Genomic DNA, 21,816 nt, shown 5'->3' on the forward strand with positions numbered 1-21,816 from the left:
CCACATACCATCTTGCAATACTTTGCATGTGTGAAAGGCTGAGTGAGGAGACATGTTCCACAAAAGAATGAGAGCCTCACTCAGAAGGGAAGAAAGAAACTGACTTTATTCTTGGGACACTGACGTCTTTACAAGTCATGGCAGCTAACTGAATCTCCTTGACTGGTTTTGCCTTTAAAGGCAGGACTATTATTTGGATACCAGACCAGGACAAGAGGACCATAATGGGATCAGCCATTTACAGGGAGCACAAGGCAGAAATAACACCGTGGAGGACCATTCAGGGGGGCAATTCACCCTGCCATGAGAGTTGTAGAGCTGGCAAGATGATTGTGTTCCCTCAAAAAGGCACTTCAGAGACCTGATTTGGAGCAAAAGAGGGACCAGCAGAGAGAGGGATTTTTCCCAATTTAACCCCTCATGTGTCATGACAGCTCTGGGCGGGTTATTTTCAGTGTAGCAGCGGGAAATGCAGAGGCTGTCCGTGGGCCTGTGCAAAGACCTGTTTTTAACAGAATCTCCTGTGGCAGGAAGGAACAAGGGTTAGGAGGTTTCTGGAACCCCTTTGTGGCAGTAGGGGGCAGCATGGTGTGCGGGTCCAGGGCGTGGCACTCCTGGTGACTAGTGCGGTAGGCAGGGAAAGGAGGGAGAAGGCAGCTTGCGTGACCTCACTCTGTCCACTCCTTCTTAATGGACAGATTCCACTCCCAGGTGAGATGGTCGTGCTTGTCATCATCAGTGAAGAAGGATTTGTTGTGATAGGTGCCCCGAGCCAGCATGCCCTTGGGTGCTTCCTCGATAGGTGTCAGGAATTCGTACTCCTCCGGCCGTGGCCCATAGCTGCCAACCATGAACGTAGCTTTATCCACTAGGAGTAAACAATCCACAAGGGAAGAGCCCATGAAGAGGGAAGTAAACAAGAAGAGGAAAAGCTGGGTTCACGAGTATGGATCACACAGGAACTGAGGCAGGCATGAGGGGGAGAGGGCAGAGGCAGGGAGCGGACAGACTCACTGAATGAAACGATGCGAGATTTTGTGAAGAGGTCTATATACAGAATCTATATGTGGAATGAGGATCTCCCTCGGGACAGCCCGAGAGGGGCTGTGTGTGTACAAAAGGAAGAGGGCTCTTTATACAGTTGGAAGCTCTGGGGGGTAGCGCAGAACAGGCTGTTTTTGCCTGTGTCTGTTGAAGCCTCTGTATAGAATGGGAAATTCTGAGAGGGTGGGGAGGGCAGGCTATGTATATAATGGAAACCTGTGTGATGAGTGGCGTACCCATGACTGTCGCTGTGTCTGTGGAAGGCTCAGTGTAGGATGAGAGCCTTTGGAAGGGGCTCTTTGATCTGGGGGAATCTCTCTATAGGATGGGAGAATCTGTGTGCAGGGTTGGGAGTGCACGTGGGAGATAGTGTGTTTGGGAGGAGAGGGGGTTCTCTCTTACTCACCCTTCACCCCTGTCCGGTAGGTGTGCTGCACATATTTCAATCCAGACACAATGTCCCTATTTACCTGCAAGAGGAAGTGATCAGGGATGAGTCTAATGAGGAGAGTCTCAGTGCAATCTTTGCTGCTCTCCTCCCCTCAACCTCACACAGATGTTCCTGTCCCAGCTCCCCCATGCCACTACTCTCCTCCTTCCCTGTGCTGGACAGGATGGGACAGGCCTCAGGGCCCAACATGGAGCAGACATTGCTGAGGGAAGCCCTGGCATTTCTCAATAGCCAGAGATGAGTTTTCACGCAACCTGGATACTTCTGTTTCTCTAATGTGCATCAGAGCTCCTCTCCTTGCCCAGGCCCCACAGGTTAACCAGTCTCTCAGGAGGCACTGCAGAGAGGATTGGGGGAAGGCTGAATGCAGGAGACGCGCAAGGTTCACAGTTGAGCATTCCCATGTTAAACCCCAGAGCCAGCTGACTGGAGTCATGCATTCTGCACAAAGAGATGGGGAAAGTCTAGGGTAAGAGTAACTGAGCTCATTCCCTCACCTCTAGAGCTGCAGGAGACTGGGATCACTGAAGGGGTGGCAAGCTCATTCCCAGGATATGGAGGGAGATGGTTCAACTAGTTAGTTAGCTAGTGTAGACACAGCCCCAGTAATCTCAATATTCCCCAGGAGAGTCACAGCCTGGCTGCATCCCCTGCTTCTCACAGTCTGGACACACTGTGCATTATTAAATCTGAAAACAACACAGCATGCTCCTTCACATCCCAGGACTCAGTTTGCTGTGCCTATCCCAATCCTGGCCAGCCCTGGGAGCTGGGGAGAGAGTTAAGATAACTAGTCTGGGCATAGCCCTATCTTATCAGCAAGGGTGAGAAATTTAAGGAAACATTTCCTAGCATAAAGAAGGCTTGGGTGTCACTCTGGGGGTGCTTTTATCTCTAGGCCTGTGTGCAGTAGAGCTGTGTGAAAATGGTGGAAAATTTGCCCACATTAACATTTTCACTCTTTCAGTTCAGGTGATTGAACATCTCTCAAATTTTGCTTTTCTGCAAAATGCAGCTAATTTTGTAACAAAAACTTGTAAAGATGAACGTGTCTGCTTTGCATGCCACCGTGCTCTTCGAACGCACCCCATTTTCAACAGGAAACAGGTGGAAATGGCATGAAATGCTGTTGAAATTTTTGGCAATGTGAAGCCATTTGGGAGAGCATAACACAATGCAGAAAATCTCAGATTCTGTGTAGTTTTGTCTTTTGCTGCAACTATTTTACCCACCACTAGGTGTTTGGGAAGCCCAGCAACACTCAGCAGATTAGCTTCACAGGGCTTCATGGGAAGCTTTTTTTCCCAGTTTTCGTTTGTGTGGAATCAAATTTTGCTTTGAGTCCCAAAAACAGACAGCAAAACTCTGTCACAGCTACTGAGTTTCACATAATGACATGTATGAACCATTTCCAAGCATGAATTTTAACTGCAACCTCCAGTTCACCACCTGCTTCATCAGGTTCACACAACAGGCTTACAAAGGTTAGCAAACTTTAGGTGCACGTGGTCCAAGGTGATTTGTAACAATACCCAAAATCAGTTAAGTTTTACATGGTTCAGAGCATCATTTCCAACATTTTGCTCAGCTCTAGTTATCTGTGATGACTGGCTGGTAACTGGAGCGAGCACTGAACAACCTATGGGAAGCAACCAAAAGGAAAGTGACTCACTTTGAAGTGGATCTTAACTCTGTATTCAACTCCTTCCTTTAGTACAAATGTCTCTTTCTTCAGTGCCGCAACATCCCCTGTAGAGAGAGAATCAAACAGATAGTATTGCCACAAAGAGAAGAAACCAGACTCTCTTCCAGGGAATGGATGTGCCCTTCCATCATCTTTTTCTATAGCACACCTGTGAAATGTGTATGCAGGTGTGTATATGCAAGCTTCTTTATGAATGTGCATAATATATACAGGTGCATGCATACATACAGGTGTGTGCATGTCCGTGTGTGTACACAGGTATGTGCATGCATACACATACATGCTCCTCTTCATACACAAAAACAGAGGATGCTTGTGTATATACATTCATGTGCACACTTGTGTGTGTGTGCGCACATGCATTCTCAAGTGGCATGTGTGTGTGTGCAGATACACTAATGAGAGGCACACGTGTGTGTGCAGACGTGTTTTGCCTTCCTGTTACTCCAGCGAACCAGGTGTGTAGCATGGCCCGCTATGCGCATGTTAACTGTTTCACTCATGTGGAGTCTCTGGTTCCAGTGAGAGGGAGTGGAGGCTGGGCATGTCTCGGCTGGAATCTCAGTTGGGCTGCACAGTGTGTGAAGATAAATGGCTTTGCAATGCTGTACGTGCATGCTGGGGATTTCAGTTGAACAGGAAGTATCAATGCCTTGCCAGTCCTGACTTCCTCTCTCTGATAAGAAGCCCATATATGGTGAAGCATGACTCTCTCACCATGTCCCCTGAAGCCGGAAGTGCAAGGTTGCTTGACACTGCAGTTTCAAAATGTCCTGTTACTCTAACATGTACCTATATCTTGTGCTGGTAGGAGCTAGCTGGGTAGAAATCAGAGCATGTGCCTTTCCCTTTGTACAGGGAACTCTAAAACCTGCAATTCTTAGAGATTTCCAAGATCTTCTGCAGAGGAGTTGAAGATGGAGACCACAGACAGGGCCGGTGCAACTTATTAGGCGACCTAGGTGGTCGCCTAGGGCACGAGGATTTGGGGGGGGTGGCATTTTCTTCGGCAGCAACCACGGCGGCCAGATCTTCGGCCGCTCTAGTCGCTGCCAGCATTTAGGTGGAGGGAGCTGGGGCAAGGGGGCGCGGGGAGGGCCACCTGCAGCAAGTAAGGGGGGGGGCACACAGGGGAACTCCCCACCCCAGCTCACCCCTGCTCTGCCTCCTCCCCGAGCACGCTGTGGCTGCTTCATTTCTCCCGCCTCCCAGGCTTGCGGTGCCTAAGCTGATTGGCGCTGCAAGCCTGGGAGGCGGGAGAAGTGAAGCAGCGACGGCGTGCTCAGGGAGGAGGCGGGGCAGGAGTGAGCTGCTTTACTTCTCCCACCTCCCAGGCTTGCGGTGCCAATCAGCTTAGGTGCCGCAAGCCTGGGAGGCGGGAGAAGTGAAGCAGCGATGGCGTGCTCGGGGTGGAGGCGGAGCAGGAGTGAGCTGGGGGGGGCGCCTCAGGGCGGAGGGGAGGAGCTGCCACGGGGGGGGGCCTCAGGGCGGGGGCTTGGGGATGGGGGAGGGCGCAAGGTGGAAGTTTCGCCTAGGGCGCGAAACATCCTTGCACCGGCCCTGACCACAGACATGTTTTTTATTACTTCTAATCTTCTTTTTACTATAATTGTACTTTAAATAAGAAACTAGGCCCAAGATCTCCATAGGGAATATTCCCCTAGGGTTTACCTCACTTTACACAGCACCAACTTCAAAAAGGAAACAGGTCTCTGGAATTATCCCTAGACTTGAAATTTGGGCTGGACCTCTGATCATTCCCATATGTGACAAAGGAAGGAGTCTTCACCTACCAGTAAGGTCCATGGTGATTGGTGCTGGAGCAGAATCACATACCAGGGTGAGCCGTGTGACTACCACGTTGGGAGCTGTTGGGTCTGTAGGATTGGAAAGAGGAGGCCAATTGGGTTGCAAAATCCAAGTGGAGGGAGGAAGAGGCATTAAGGGTCCCTTCCTCATCTCCCTGTTTAAAGATTGCTCTGTCATCCAACATGGAATAATGACTGGGCCCTCTTAGGAAGACAGAACCATGCACCTCGCCCAATGGGAAACATTCCATAAGCCACATCCTACTACCCCTCTAGAAGAGACTGTCAGGAACATACCTTCCACCACATGACGCTGCCCTAGCAAGAACTAACCCAGGCATAGCTGCCACCTTGGGTCCCTCCAAGCAGAATTCCCCCTTGGACACATACCTGAGACCACAAAACTCTTTCTCAGTAGGAACTCTCTCAGGCAGGCAGGCATGCCGCCACAAGCCTTGGCCCCATCCCAGACACCCCTAGCCACAGACCTGACACTATAGACCCTATCTCCATTTGAGTCCACCCACCCCAGTCAGGCATATATCTGGTAGCTTGCTCCTATACTGCAGCAAAAGCAATGCATATATCTACTGGCCCCTCCCCATTGGGGACAATTCAATACTTCCCCGCAATGCATGCCACCATAGTGTCCTCCCACAACCAGGATTGGACACACACTGTATTTCTCTATAAGCCTTTTCCATCAGAGATCCATACCTGCCACCACAGGCCCATCCCCCAGCAGGGATTTCTTGTACTTAGCAAGGCTTTCATCATCCTTGTCTAGCTCCTGGAGCTCCTGAAGCGATTTCTGGGGTGGGGGCTTGTAGTTGAGTTTGCCGTCCACGTCATCATCCTCTTCCTCTACATGTAGGTCTGGGGTTTTCTCAGTCATGGTCTCTTGGCCTGAGGAGAGCAATACAGCCAGTCATTGGCAGGACAAAGCAGGTGGGTACAGCCTGGGGGGTATTTGTTCTCTGGAGAAAGCAACTCAGTCTCCAGGGTTGTCAGTCAGACACCTGGCACCATAGGTGCTGGAACCAGGGGTGCTCACGGTCCTGCAGCTCCCACTGGCTTGCAGTGGTTTCTATCATATACAGGGTTTACAGTTTGGTTCCATGGCTCTCAGCACCCTCACTATACAAATTGTCCCAGCACTACTGCCTTGCACCTAGGGTGACCAGACAGCAACTGTGAAAAACCAGGACAGGAGATGGGGAGTAATAGGAGCCTATATAAGAAAAAGACCCCAAAATTGGGACTGTCCCTATAAAATCGGGACATCTGGTCACTCTACTTGCACCAGCACCACATTCAATGTTGTAACCTAATGCCAAAGCAAAATGCTCAGAAATCTATTGCTCAAGGGTTGAATTAGTCTGTTGTTGCTGTTTCTGCATTTTCAGTTAGATATGCTTCCCCCCCACCCCTTGTCTTTCTTTCTTGTCCCCCACCTTTTGTGGGGCCTCCAGGAGTGAGAAAACAACTTAGATGGAAACAATGACATTTTGCAACAAGCCACCTTGTGCAATCCCAGCACAGCCCTACAATAACTAGGACAAGCAGCCCCAGCACTGATCAATGACTTCACATTAAAGCCACTGTCATATACAGAAGCATGGAGGGAAATAAAGGTCATTAAGGAAAAGGTTTAATTTTCCTGCTTCTAATGGGTTATAAATAACACTTAGAAACACAGAATGTACAAGGAGATAAAATACGTGATAATGACTCTCTTAACTGAACTGATTAAATAAACCCTCTTTACTCAAGAAAATAAATCCAGCTGCACATGCCCCAGACTTTCTCTGCTGCACACCCTTGAAAATAGCTCACTTCATGCAATGACGGGATCCACTTCCTGTGCAGGAAGGAAATGTGTGGTCTGTTCCTATGACAACACTTGCCCCAGCTGCAGATCTGCTCTGAGCAGTAGCATTTCAACCATAAGACATCGCAGAGGCAAGAGGAAGTGAGAACTAAAGTCAGTGAGCAGTTGTCTCAGCCCGGGGTTAGACAGGAGCTGCTCACTGGATTTCCTCTTCCATGAGGACAATGGCAGGTTCTTTCCCCATGGAATCCTGGGATTATCCCAGACTTCCAGAGCCACTTCTTCAGTTGGTATAAATCAGTGCAGCTGCACTGAAGTCACCAGTTGGAAGAATGAACCTGCTCTGGTGGCTGCACAGAAAGAGGTAAAGAGAGACAGAAAAAGTGGAGCGAGGATGAGGAGATAGGTGGATGGATGGAGAATGGATGGCCAAAAGGAGAGAATGAGGTAGAGTAGGGGATGAATGGCCGGAATAAGGAAGGAAAGGTTGAGCGGTTGAGTAGATAGGACTGTAGGTTCTGCCTTAATGAATCAGATGATTGGTCCATCTAGTCTGGTATATGGTAGTGGCCAATTTTTGATGCTTCTGAGAAAGGTTTAAAAAAAACCAGCCACAGTCCCATAGGCAACGGTAGATACTGCACATCGACCAAATCATTCTTTGCTGTGTGACGATTTAGTTTGATTTGTTCTATGTATAGTGTAAAAGCAGCAAAGAGTCCTGTGGCACCTTATAGACTAACAGACGTATTGGAGCATGAGCTTTCGTGGGTGAATACCCACTTCGTCAGATGCATGTAGTGGAAATTTCCAGGGGCAGGTATATATATGCAAGCAAGAAGCAGGCTAGAGATAACGAGGTTAGTTCAATCAGGGAGGATGAGGCCCTCTTCTAGTAGCTGAGGTGTGAAAACCAAGGGAGGAGAAACTGCTTTTGTAGTTGGCAAGCCATTCACAGTCTTTGTTTAATCCTGAGCTGATGGTGTCAAATTTGCAGATGAACTGAAGCTCAGCAGTTTCTCTTTGAAGTCTGGTCCTGAAATTTTTTTGCTGCAGGATGGCTACCTTTAGATCTGCTATTGTGTGTCCAGGGAGATTGAAGTGTTCTCCTACAGGTTTTTGTATATTGCCATTCCTAATATCTGATTTGTGTCCATTTATCCTTTTCCGTAGGGACTGTCCAGTTTGGCCAATGTACATAGCAGCGGGGCATTGCTGGCAAATGATGGCGTATATTACGTTGGTGGACGTGCAGGCGAATGAACCAGTGATGATGTGGCTGATCTGGTTACATGCATCCAACGAAGTGGGTATTCACCCACGAAAGCTCATGCTCCAATACGTCTGTTAGTCTACAAGGTGCCACAGGACTCTTTGCTGCTTTTACAGATCCAGACTAACACGGCTACCCCTCTGATACTTGACTCTATGTATAGTGGTCATTCATTTTATTGACTGACCATTCATTCTTGTGTCATGGGATAATATGAAAGGGGGAATTGATACACTTCCACTTTACCCTTAGTTATTTTAAATTTCTCTATTAATTTCCCTCTAATTCTTCTCTCTAGGTAGGTAACCTAGTGTTTGCCCACTCACTCAATGGGTATGTTGATGATAATGACATATTTCACTCACTCATCAAAAAAAAAATTAAATTAAAATGACTCTCCCGGGATGAGTTTGTGAATAGAACTGTGCAAGGCTGAGTCACACTCAGGTTGGCAGCTTCAGACATTATCCCAGTCCTGGGGCAGGTCTACACTGGGGGGGGGGCGGGGGATCGATCTAAGATACGCAACTTCAGCTACGTGAATAGCGTAGCTGAAGTCGAAGTACCTTAGATCGAATTACTTACCGTCCTCACGGCGCGGGATCGACGTCCGCGGCTCCCCATGTCGACTCTGCTACCGCCGTTCGGGTTGGTGGAGTTCCGGAGTCGACAGGAGCGCGTTCGGGGATCGATATATCGCATCTAGATGAGACACGATATATCGATCCCTGAGAAATCGATTGCTACCCGCCGATCCGGCCGGTAGCGAAGATGTACCCCTGGTGAGACTGAAGGAAAAACTCCAGGAGAAGCATGTTGGCAGATGCCTTTGGTGGCATAAAGGTGATAGATAATAGACTGACTAAAGAGCCAAGGAACAGACAGATTTGGTCATGCCTTCCAATGGATAATACATATTCTATGAGACTGCATTACAATTAAACCTTTGAGTGAGTCTGGCGCTAATGTGGAGAAGCCAGTGGGGAGAAAAGGAAATCTGAGACAGCCCTACAGATGAGGAGAGAGGTCAAATCTTCCCATTAGTGACTTCATTGCAACTGCCCTGATTTACACCAACTGAAAAATTGGTTCTGGGAGTCTGCATTCCATGGCGAAAGAACCCGAGATTGTCCTCATAGAAGAGGAAATCCAGGCCTGTTCCAGGATCCTATGGGGAAAAATCTGATTGATCCCGCAGCTTCAGCATGAAGAATGCATGATGAAGCCCTGAAACTTTTGATCATTCCCCCCACCATCTTGTCCGCCTGACCTCCCCACTCCTCACTCCCTCCATGAGGATCTTTATGATTTATCATAGAGGGAGACACAGAGGGAGAAGGAGAAAAAGTCACTGATAGAGGGAAAGGGAGGGAGGTGGCAAACAGAATTTTGTCCTGAAATGTCTGGTTACTCCCTTGGTTACTCCATCAGATCTTCCTCCTGCTTTGCCCAGGGCTGAGGAACTTTCCATCAGAACTAGTGCAGAGGGCTCCCCATCTCAGGAATTCCTCTGGGTGCCCTAAACCTCCCAGAGATCTTAGCAACCCATTGGGCAGGCTGGAATGGCAGACTACCCAATTACCTAGTGAACCAAAGGAATAGGGCTCTGGCTAGTCCCCCTTGGTATGGATACTGTCCTGGTTCATTCATATGCTTGCGCTGCTGCTCCCTACTATGTGGAGTAGGTCAGGCCCATGCCTGAGTTTTATTTCTAGGGTTCAAGGTCCCAGTCAGCTCTCTGCAAAACTCCCATTAATTTCAGTAGGAAAGGAAGGGCCTTCTATGCACGTGCGTGCTCACTCACTACAGTCATCTACAAAATGGAACATATCAGAGCGTCTTCTGGACACCTCAGCTTCCTCCACCTTGTTTGTTAGTGCACACGGGTGTGGTTTGCCTCACTGGCCCAGCAGGAAGAGTGATGCCCCTGTGGCTCTTCGGATATACCGGTATTGTCTATACACCGAGTGGCCACTTTTACAATGAAAAAATAAAATTAACCCTTAAAAACACTTTTGGAAAGAAATTAAAGATTTGTTTCCGACCAAGAACACTTTCTCTGGCCCCAACCCACTCCCACAGATTCTTCGGCCTTCCCTGTGCCTCTGCCCTGCCCTGCCCCTTGTCACCTCCCTCTTTTCACGCACTAGATTTCAAATTGTGTCTGTGAGGACCCCGGGGCTTGTCTCTGGCCATGGGGGAGACACACACAACAAGCTAGGGAGCCCCTGCCAGAAAGTGACAGCTTCAAAAGGCAAAGAGCAAAAACACCATAATCATTGGTACCAGCCACCCACTTTGGCAGAGTCCCAGGGCTGAACGGGCAGGGGAGGTTGAAGCTTCAGAAGTGCTCACTGTAGGTCAGAGGGAGCCATGCTGACAGGAGGCAGCAGGCAGAGAAAGACCTTACTGCCGCTCCCTGTGCTGTATGGTATCTGCCCTGGGCATAAATAGGGGGCATCAGCCATTTAACTAGTGCTTCTTAAGAGCATCAAACTCACGTAAAACGTAACCCCCAAACATAGGGCTTATCTACGCAAGAATGAGGATTTGGCAGAGGGAATGCATTGGAATTTTCCATGATGCAGGGTAAACTACTTCCTCTCCCAGCCCCACCCTCCAGGGATGAAAGGTAAAATACCCCATTGCCTGAGCAGGCCCCTCGGGAAAGCAAAGCAAAGCAAAGCATTATTTACTAAGGAGCCTGGGCAGGAGACAACTCCCATCCCCCTCCAATCCTTCACAAGCATTTGCCAGGCTCAATGACAGCGCAGTGCACAGCCATCTCCCCTTTCTCCTCACTGCTGTCTAACTTCCCTTTCTGGTGCAGCCAGGACCATCCTCTTTGCACTTCAGACCCTTTCCTATTGTAAAGCTGTGCAAATCAATCCCCCTCTCTGCCACAGGGAACAGGCTCAAACTGTGGTAGCACAGTGAGAAGGCTCTTTTCCATCTCCCCCGAGTTATCTGCATTTATACTCACTGCCTGGCGTCTGCGTCCGGGGTCCCTCTCTGCTCTCTGCGTTCAGTTTTGAGCTTTGGCAGTTAGAGCAGGAAGGAAGTTGAAAAAAAAAAAAGCGCCCACACTTCAAGAGGAAGCCCTGAGCTAGCTGCAGAGTCACTGCTCATGCTGCAGTGCTCACTTTATCTGGATCCTCCTACATCTTCATCAACTGGGTCTGAGCAGCATCCTTTCCCACAAACAGCCTGTGTGTGTGTGCCTGCATGTCATTGTGTGCTTGTACGTATTTGAAGATGGGTGTTTTGTATATTACTGTGTACCTCTGGGTAACTCTGTGTGGATATGGGAATATATTTGTGCATGCATTTGTGTTCATATGTGGGATCATGTACTGCAGTCCTGATTCTTCCCTCACATTAGTTTTCCACTGGTGTACTCCATTGATTTCAACAGGGTTATTCCTGGTGTGTGAGGGTGTGTAGATATGGGTGTGCATTACAGAGGCACCCCCGTCTTCCCCAAACCTAAGGATGTGTTTAGTTTTCCACTTAAAGCAGGGTGTGAATCCCTAAATTAAGCATGGTCACTCACAGGAATCAATTATCCTCAAACATGAACAACCTCAAGAAGGAGAAACTTTGATTTTCTAGGTGCTTGTCACACTCTTTAGAGCCTGCTTTTCAGACATGTAGCAGTTTTTAAACCATTTCCTCTTTGAAATGTCAATAGAGATTCTATCTTTCTATTCCAACCCAGAACATCCTCACCAAGTGCACATCTAATGCCTCACATTCAGATGCCAAACTTTCCTCTGACCTCATACTTTTCCAGATACAAATACAGTAACACATTAAAGACGTAACCCCTCCAGGTATGTTTACAGGCACACACCTTAGAATGCTCAAGAACTGATGGGGGAGGGGTGGGTGTGTGGGCACCGCTAGGTAGGTTTTATAGTCCATTCAGATGAGATGAGAGTTATTGTTTCTGTCTGAGTGTGATTGTGAAGATTTGGATGCGTGCGTTGGGTGATTCAGTGTGTTGGAACTGAAAGCATGTTTGTTGTAGAACCACAATCTGAGGGCCAAATTCTTCTCTCAGTTACACTGGTGTAAATCTGGAGTAAATCCACTGATTTTGATGGATTTACTCCAGATTGACATGGGAGCAGCAGAACAGAATTAGGACTTGTGAATAAGCAGATAATGAGAAAGCATGTGAGTTGAGGCTGTTGTGAAAGCAAATGTGACAGGTGGAGATTTCCTTGATTTTTAATTATTGTGTGGATAGGAGATGTGCCTGAGCAACTTTAAGGGAATAGAGTTTTGTTGTTGATTTTTTTTGGTGGGTGGTAGGGAAACATACAAATCTGTGTATATATGCATGTTTGTGTATTTAAGTGTGCGAGTGTGTAGGTATCAAGATGTACATATGTGTGTATATAGCTATAGAAGTGTGCACAGGTGCATGCAGGAAGGGATGCGTGTAGCTGTGTGTTTTATAGGTATGTGTGTATAATGTAGATATGATATTGTATATGCAAGAATGCGTTTGTGTATAGCCATGGATGTAGGAGTATGTATGATGTGGCCTATTGGATAGAATACTGAAATTGGATTCAGCTGACCTGTAGAGGCACAGAGAGGTGAAATGACCTGTGACTTTGGGACAGTCTCGTCACCTTTCTGTGCCTCAGTTTCTCCAACTGTAAAATGGGAGATGATAAATCTTAGCTCCTTTGTAGATCCTTTGGGATGCAGCAGCCATGTGCAGATCAGACAATGGAACCTACCTAGGAGCGCCCACACACCCACCCTTCCCTCATCTGTTCTTGAACATTCTAGAGTGTGCCGCACCCAGATCACCTCAGTTCTGACAGAAACTGTGATGGTCATGCCTAGTGGTCAGAGTCAGACTCAAGAGTCCAGGATAGAGTTAGAGTGAGAGCATGGCTGGAGCAAGAGCAGGCTAAGGCTTGCAGAATCTTGCCACTGTCAGTCAAGAATGAGTTCCAAGCCCTACAGTGACACTGAGCTGACTGAGTGGCTATTGCTCTTTGTGAGGCTTATATACCTGGTCTGGGAGTCACATGACCAGTTCCTAGCTTGTGGATTGGCTGGAGCCTAGCACAGGAGTGACTCATCACCTTACAAGTTCCTTCCAACCGCCAGCTGCAACAGACCAGAACAGATCTGGAAAGAAGATCTCAAACCTCTTTAGACAGAGCCTCTAGTTGTTGGTTTAGTAGTTTAGTTAGTCAGTTTAGGTATCGTAATTAGGTTTGATGCTTAACTTAAAAAGTTAAAGGTTTTCGCGCGTTATCTTTGGCCAAGGGCCAAGAGTCAAGCGACCAGGTTTGAAATAGCAAATGAGGCATGTCATGTCTGACGGTATTCCCAGCATTGAGCGCACACACTCACTGCCTCACTTGTCTTGACTATAAAGAAGCACTGAAATACTAAACACGTCAGCAAGAGGGGGTGGTCAAACTTCAACATGTCAGAGTCTGAGTTTGGTTCAGAGAAGTATCCAGAAGTTTGACAGTTTCTTACTAGTTTAGCTAAATCTTTAAAGGCAACTCCCTAAACCATGCGACCTTTGCCCCCTAAAACCAGCCTCAAGTGTTCTAAAATCACGAGTCAAGCAGCAAAAATCATGAGATTGGGCTAAAAATCATAAGAGTTTTTAAAAAAAAAATAAATAAACATGGGGTTCTTTCTAGTTGTCATCTGGTACTGGAGCCTTTAGGGTTCATGTTTTCAAACTAGAAACTTAGTAATTAAGAAAAATGCTGAGGTTCTCACATCGCCACAGGAATCCAGGAGTTTAAGGGGGGAAATAAAACCCTAATATTGTGATAAAAGCAGGAGAATCAGCAACACTGCTCTTCCAAACCTCCTACAGTCCTGGGCTTCCCCCTATTTGAGGTTTTTTTTTCCAGTGGGTCAGGGTGAACTTCTGAGCATCTCACACACTTTTAACATCTTCAGGAGGCTTTCATGATGTTTGGAAGAACTGGGAAGTAAACACATGCACTCCTAACATCATCCTGCTTTATCTTTTGGGGGGCGGCAGCCTTCCTACCCACCCCTTTAGTTAGCTGCAGGATTGGAAACACTCATTTGAATCTCACTGAAGCTGCACATTAGCCTTTCAGTGCATGCAAAGCTGTCTCATCCCCAAAGTACACAAATGATGCAACTATCCCTGTTCTCTAAAATTGTGGAGAAGGGCAGGAGGGGTAAAAGGTCAATCAAACTCTCCCCAGTACACCACTCATCATATTAAGAGAGAACCTAGAACATAATTAAGGATTGACTAGCCCTCTTTGGAGGAAGAGATTTCTGTGACTGTAATGGAGGGTGTAGGGTCCTATGATGGTAATGACCACAGGGTTATTTCTCCCACCGAAACCAGGAAGGCTAAATCCTTATCAATACATTTCAGAATCTCAAAAGAAAAAAAAGGGGGAAAAAAAAGAGAGAGAGAGAGAATCCAGGTGGTGTGGTGGTTTATATTCAGGGTTTGTTTCTGGAGTTCTTAATTTTCTGAATCAGTGTATTCACTTCTAATCAATAGGCAATTGACAACATATTGTAGGTAACTACATTCTGCTGTCCTGAGTTCAGTTGGATATAATCTCCTCTTCATTTTGTGTCTCAAATTTTGAAGAATGTTGTTGTATGCTGTGTAATGCCTTCGGTATGTTCCACCCCAGAGGTAGCTGCATTACAGCAAGGGATAAAGTGATCTTTATATTCTGCCAGTTGCAACTAGTGACCACCAGAAGTAGTTGACACTGCAAACCAATTTCAGTCATAACCTTTTGTTTTCACATGCTCGTAAGTTTTGAAAACATTCATCTCTGAGGCTGAAATTTTCCAGTTATGGGCTCTGACATAAGGTGATTGAAGTTTGAGCAGAGATTCCAGCATTTTTTAGTGATGAGAAGATATAAAGCCTATGTTTTTCCTAGTGCAAACAACGGTTTATGTAGAGATGTTTTGGTGAGGGGCATAAATGTGCACTTGTATAGAACTTTGTAAGTATTATTATTTAATTAGAGTTCACACTACTCTGTATAATTTCCTCTGGTCCTGCACCTATATCATTAGCTGTGCCAGCTGTACAATTTTCTGATCTTTTCTGGGAGGAATTCACAGTTGTGTTGCAGCAACCTTACGCCAGGAGAGCTGATGCAAAGTAGTTGAAAGTCTCACCCCGAGGCTTCCCCAGAAAGATAAGACAGTTGTCATTTATTCATAAAAATCTACAGAATCTTAATTTCAATGGTGTTACGCTCTGCAGTGTGGCGGGGGGACTCACTGCCTCCCTCCCCAGGCTCCCAGCTTGAAGTCCTCGGGTTGGTGGAAATTTTGATAATACAGTGTCATCAAAAAATGGGCATCATTCATAGGCCCTTTCTCTCACGAACGCAATGGTACCAAACATGACAAGCCTAGAACACTTACATAGATAACTATTCAAGAAAATACTGAAAAATCAACTTTTAAAAATTATACTTTAACACAAGCATGTCAAACATGCAGCCCTCACCAAGTTACATTGTAGCCCTCAGTTGACAGTACTGTGTTACCGGATAATGTTCAGAACATGATACCTGGTTACATAGGCGCCGACTCCGTGGTTGCTCATCTCCTGGTCATGCCCAGATCTCAGCATGATGTTGATCTACATGAGACTTTGCGAAAGTCTGAGTTCTCCAAGGTATCATAATTGATGTTTGAATGCTATGGAATGGTATGACTCAGGTACAAGTTCTCGGCAAACCAGAACCTGTTAACCCCTGCCAAGATTGGGCCGAATACTTCATTATGAGGTCACAGAGAAAATACTGGACCTATGATGAAGTCCACCTAGTATTTGACATGTATGCAGAAAAATCAATTTAAAATATTACCAGAAAGAAGAGCCTCCATGCTATTGCACCTGTCTAACACAAATTCATTGACTCCATGAACATCTCAGTGTCGCGATGAAGTAGCTATTATCTCATACTCACAAAAAGGATAAGTTAAATGCATACCTTGCAGAAAAAACACTCCAGCATGTGAAGAATTGCTTGAAGAATTTAGCTGTCACATGGCATAATCAAGCTGTTGTCTCACACTATTCAGTGGAGTTTCTTTGTAGTTCCCATGAGGAGGCTGACACTAATATTATCTTGCATGCCAACAATGCCACAAATGCTACTAAACTTTGGATATTTGCACAAGACGCAGATGTTCTAGTGCTCTCTGTGCCTCCTGCTGGGGAACAGAATTGCTCTATATGCATCAGAGATGTGTTCCTAACATTTGAACCATTAAAAGATGCCATCCTGAAAGATTTCCATGCCGTTTCCGAATGTGACATTACTGGACAGTTGGCTGGAAACATCAAATTATCTTACTGGAAGGCATTTAATTCAGCCACCAAAGACTCCTTCCTCACTTTGAAGGTACCTGGAACAGCTGGAGATATTCATATGCCAAGTTTAGTATTTGAAGACCATCATTGGGACACTTGCTGAGCTACATGGGTGGATGTTTTCCAAGAAGGAGACAAACAGAGAAAAATTGCCACTGACAAAGGATGCATTTACATCTGCTATCAGGAAAGCAAATTACCAGGCAATGGAATGGCTTCAGGTTGATTAAGTGCATCCAAAACTACTCTCCCCTATTGGACATAGATGGATCTTGGAGGATGGACTGATCACACCAGTTATGTTAGAAATACCACACTCTCTGGAATCAATTCTTCAGCTAATCGAATGGTCATGTGCAAAGACCAGATGCTCACTGCCCTGCAAATGTTTGGCCAGCAGCCTGCCACATAGATGTGTGAGTGCGGAACAGATGAGGATTAGTGTGACAATGCATCTAGCAGTGGTGCCCTAGACAGAGACAACACTGATGACTTGGATGAATGAATGTTTTAAGTCTTTTTTATGTAAGCAATGCATCCCGGTGTTAAAATGTAATTAACACAACACTGACTTTAAATATTTTCTCTAATATATATCTACATAATTGTTCTAGGTTTGCCGTGTTTGGTACTACTGAGTTTGGGGGGCGGGGAGAAGGGCTCTCGAATGATACCCAACTTGCCCCACTTCCGATGACATTATATTATCAAAATTTCCACCAGCCAGAGGCTCAGGAGTTGGGAGCCAAGGACAGTGAGTCTCTCCTGTGACATTACCAAGGGTGACACCACTGAAATGATGATTCTGTAGATTTTTATGAAACAGCTACCTCCCTGACCTTTCCAACACTGACTTGCCCACACAATGAAATTTGACTATATTAGGCTCCCAGGTTAGAGTAGGAAGCATCCCTTCTAAATGCAGAAATCCCCCCTGCCCCAATGAAATACGCAGTATCTCTTGGACAGTGTCTCTATGGTAAGCTAGTGACATACTTTGGAATTCTGTGGGAAGAAAGTGCAAAATAAATGTAGAGCAACTTCAGTGGGATTGAAAGGCGAATTTGGCCCAGTAAGTGAAATTATATAAATGCATATATGCTATGCTTGTACAAGTCCCCAGCCTGTCTGAGGAATCATTTTAAAAGTATAAATCCTGTTGAAGTTATTGCTACTCACAGGAACTTACAATATATTTTCCCCATTGTTACACTACTTCATTCTACTAGAACACTAGTTTATGTGGCAAGTGAAAGTGACAGAGATGTGAATACATGCCTTGATATGGGCGCAGATGTGCACAGTGTGAAGGCCTGTGTATAGATAGGAATGAGAGTGTGTTTAACATGCCTCAGCACTGCATGTGGTAGGCTGAAGTTCACAGAGCATGTGTTTCGCAAAGATGGGAGGGGACACACATGAAATGATCCGGACGCACAGCACACAGCAGGGGCCTTCATGGGTTTCCGTAATTCCTGACCCATATTACTGTAGAAGGTTTCCTTCTGGACAGGGCCGGCTTTAGGCCAATTCAACCAATTCCCGATCGGCCTCGCGCCAGAGGGGGGCCCGCACACACACCTGACAGAGCTGTACCTGGTGGCCCTTCCCCAGGGGGGGCCAGGGGGGGCCTGGGGCTCCCAGCAGGACTGGAGCAGGAGGCCTCAGCCCACCAACCCACCACCAGAGCCTGCTGGGGCTCTGGGGGGGGGCTAAAAAAAAGCTTGGGCCCTGCTCCTTCTGCCCCCTGCCCCCCCTGCCCCCCCCCCCACTGCTCTGCCAGGCTATTTAGTGGGGCCGCTGTAGAAGGGGGGGCAGGCCTTAGCCCCCCCCCCCCCCCCCCTCCCTGCCCTGCTGCTGCTGCTGCTGCTGGGGAGAGAGGAGGAGGAGGGGAGGCACTGGGTGGAGGGTGGGCCCCACCCCCCCCTGCCCTGCACTCCCTGCCCTGCCCACAGCCCCCCCCCCCCCCCCCCTGCCCCTCCCCCCCCCCCCCCCCCACTCCTGCCCTCCTGCCTGCCTCCCCCTGCCCAGACCCCCCCGCACGCCGCCCCTGCCAGCAGCAGCCCCTGTGTCCACTCCCACCCCTACCTGCCCCCTGCCCCACCAGCCCCCCCCCACCCCCCCCCTGCCCCCCACACCCCCCCACCCCCCCCCCCCCCCGAGCCCCTACCTCCTTGCCCAGACCCCCTGCAGCCAGCAGCCCTCCCCCTCCTGCCTGTGCCTGCCAGCCCCACCAGGGCCAGCACCCTCAATCCAGGGGCAGGCAGCAGCTGCAACCCTGGGGGGGCAGGAGGGAAGGGGGGACACCACACAGGGTGACCAGGGGTGGTCAGGGGAGGAAAAACAGAAAAAAAATTGGGAAAGGGGGGGGAAGAAAAGACACCTAAATAAAAAAAACCTGAAATCGGGACTGTGGACATCTGGACTGGGACATCTGACACAACAGCACACCCCCAGAGCAGGCACAATCCACACACACTTCAGTTAAAAGTTCAGGTTTTCTTTTTATACTTTCTTTTTTTTCTCTGACATTTTCTGTTTTTGTATTTTCCTTTCCTTTCCCAGATTTTTTTTTTAATTTTTTTTAAAATATATGGAATAATGTAAAAAATACATAACAAACCATCATACCATAAAAATGAACTTTTATTTTTACACTTTTTTTTTTATTAAAAACTTTTTTTTTTTTTTTTTTTTTTTTTTTTTTGTTTTTTTTTTTTTGTTTCTTTTTTGCCCAACTTCCTAAAGCCAAACCCCTTGCTTCTGGAAGCAGATTCCTGATTCATTCAGAGGGATGAGGCTGCTGGTGTTTTCCAGGTTGGGTGACACAGAGTCGGTCAGGTGGGAACCTGAGCCCAGGGGAACGTGATGGAGTGCTCCATCTCTCCTTCATGTTCCCAGGCATTTCAAGGAGAGATTTGCCTGAGGCACGGGGAGAAGATTGGAGACTTAACGCCTAATTAAGCAGCTTTTAGGCCAGCTAAAGTGCTAATCCTATAACTCCAGTCCCCAGCTCAAAGGTGAGGAAGGAAAATACAGGAACCCTGGGCAACTGCTGCTGCGTCTCCCACCTATCAAACACACAGAGGGGGCAAGGCTGGGGGAGAGGGTGTTGGTGAAATGAGAGGGTGGTTCAGGCAAAGAGAAAGACTGGAAGGTAGAAAGTTGGGGGACGGAGCTGGGTGGAGACACAGAGGGGGGGCAGAGTGGAGTGAGCCAGAGGAAGAGAAAAACAGTCTGGTAAAGGAAAGAGGGGTCAAAGACTGCAGGTGTGTCTACACTGCAAAAAGGGTGTGCTCTTAATGCAGGTTAGCTAGCTCAGGTTCAAATGGCAGTGAAGACACAACAGCTCAGCTTTTAGTGCAGGTTAGCAACTGGAGCTCAAGCCTATAAGGGTACAGCTGGGAGCAAGCCCCCCACCCCAGAGAGACATACTTGTGCTAGTGGGGCTCGAGCTAGCACGCTAGAAATAGCAGTGTGGATGTTCCAGCACAGGCGGAAGCTCAGGCTCTCAAACCGACCCAACCCCCCCAGCCCGAGCCTGGACATCTACACTGCTGTTGTTAGCATTCAGGCACAAGCCCCACAAGACAAGTCTGTCTACCTGGGCTGGGAGGCTCACTCTGAGCTGCAGTGTAGACATACTTTAGGGGAGCCTGGGCTTGTCATGAGCTGCTAACCTGAGTTATGCCAACTTGGCATGTCATCACTACTACTTTAACCTGGTTTGCTGACATGAGTTAGCTGACCAGAGTTAAGAACGCACCTCTTTTTGCAATGTAGACATATCCTGAAAGGGAGATCCAGGAAGGGAGAAGGCACTCTAAATGGCAGATGGAGCTAGAAAAGTAGGGTTGCCACCTGTCCGGTTTTCACCTAGACAATCCGGGTTTTGGCTTGTGTGACAAGCTCTGATGTCCGTTTGTTTTTGGTTATTTTTATAATCTATGGGGAAGAGGCAGAGCAGGCTCAGGGCCTGTGGAAGAGGTGGAGAATGGGGAAGAGCCTCAAGGGAAGAGGTGGAGCAGGGGCAGGGCCTTGTGGGTCCAGTTACCAGCCATTAGAAAGGTGGCAACCCTAAGGAAGAGGGTGAATACAGGAAAGGAGATAGGTTTCTGATAGGGAAAGAAGGATTCTACAGGTCCCCCTAGGTGCAAAGTAGAGAAGAGCAAGTGAATGTCTCAGGCCTGGTCTACGCTACAGAGTTAGGTCAACGCAAGGCAGCTTATGTCGAACTAACTCTGTAAGCGTCTACACTAAAATGTTGCTCCTGCTGATGTAACTCGCCTGCTATGCTGACTTAATAACGCCACCTCCATGAGAGGCGTAGCACTTAGCTCGATGTAGTTAGGTCAACGCAGTGTCAGTGTAGACACTGCATTACTTGCAATGACTTTAGTGGCCATAAATGCCCCAGCATGACTGCTTTGGTCACCGTTTTGAACTCCACTGCCTGGTGGCCAGGTACACAGGTACACGCCTCTCCCCTCAAAAGTCCCATGAATTTTTGAAATTCCATTTCCTGTTTGTTCGGTGTGGAGAGCTCACCCAGTGACTGCCTCGCTAACCATGCCAGCTCCACGCTGCAGACACACTCCTGCCCGGAGCACACAGGAGGTGGTGGATCTCTTGCGTTTGTGGGGAGAAGTGGCTACAAAAGGGACCTGGAGCAGTGCCATGCGAAAGCTGTACCAGAAGGCAAGGGAGGCTAACAGTTACTGTGGTGCATAGGTAACTGTCCCACTCTACTGGGCACTGATGAGGCCTCAGCTGGAGTACTGTGTCCAATTCTGGGTGTCATACTTTAGGAACGATGTGGACAAAATGGAGAGAGTCTTGAGCAACAAAAATGATAAAAGGTTTAGAAAACCTGACCTATGAGGAAAGGTTGACACAACTGGGCATCTTTAGTCTTGAGAAAAGAAGATTGTGAGGCGACCCGACAAAATCTTCAAATGTGTTAAGGACCGTTATAAAGAGGACAGTGATCGACTGTTGTCCATGTCCCCTGAAGGGAGGACAAGAAGTAATGGGCTTGATCTGCTGCAAGAGACATTCAGGTTAGATATTAGGAAAAACTTTCTAACTTTAAGGGTGGTTAAGCACTGGAATAGGTTACCAAGGGAGACTGTGGAATCCCCATCACTGGAGGTTTTAAAGAAAAGATTGGACAAATATCTATCAGGGATGGTCTTGGTTTACTTTGACTTGATGACTTTTTGAGGAGTCCCTTCCAGCCCTGCATTTCTATGACTCTAGAATATAAGTGAGATCAGAATCAGGGTGTGAGTATTTTTATTATTTGTTGGAGT

General features: G+C 47.4%; 2 protein-coding genes across 4 annotated transcripts in view; one reads left to right on the forward strand and one right to left on the reverse strand.

The window, feature by feature from the left end:
- Positions 1 to 88: 88 nt before the first annotated feature.
- ARHGDIB (Rho GDP dissociation inhibitor beta) lies at positions 89 to 11,240 on the reverse strand. 2 transcript variants are annotated; one of them, XM_039493562.1, is made up of 6 exons: positions 11,096 to 11,240; positions 5,726 to 5,914; positions 4,994 to 5,077; positions 3,168 to 3,244; positions 1,451 to 1,514; positions 89 to 868 (listed from the first exon to the last, which is right to left on the reverse strand). In XM_039493562.1, exons 2-6 carry the CDS (start codon positions 5,901 to 5,903, stop codon positions 669 to 671), a joined length of 603 nt encoding a protein of 200 aa, XP_039349496.1. In that variant the 5' UTR covers positions 5,904 to 5,914; positions 11,096 to 11,240; the 3' UTR covers positions 89 to 668. The 2 variants fall into 2 exon arrangements, with proteins under 2 accessions (XP_039349496.1, XP_039349507.1); XM_039493573.1 differs by lacking the exon at positions 11,096 to 11,240 and adding an exon at positions 8,698 to 8,743.
- Positions 11,232 to 21,816, forward strand: part of PDE6H (phosphodiesterase 6H) — a 24,482-nt gene continuing 13,897 nt past the window's right edge. The window contains exon 1 of one of the 2 annotated variants that reach the window (XM_039493588.1): positions 11,232 to 11,353. In XM_039493588.1, coding sequence (XP_039349522.1) covers positions 11,240 to 11,353 — 114 coding nt within the window. In that variant the 5' untranslated portion in view covers positions 11,232 to 11,239. The remainder of the gene's footprint in view (positions 11,354 to 21,816) is intronic. The other variant, XM_039493599.1, reaches the window with a different exon arrangement.

The sequence above is a fragment of the Mauremys reevesii genome, linkage group 1 (assembly GCF_016161935.1).
Source record: "Mauremys reevesii isolate NIE-2019 linkage group 1, ASM1616193v1, whole genome shotgun sequence".
NCBI lineage: Eukaryota > Metazoa > Chordata > Testudines > Geoemydidae > Mauremys > Mauremys reevesii.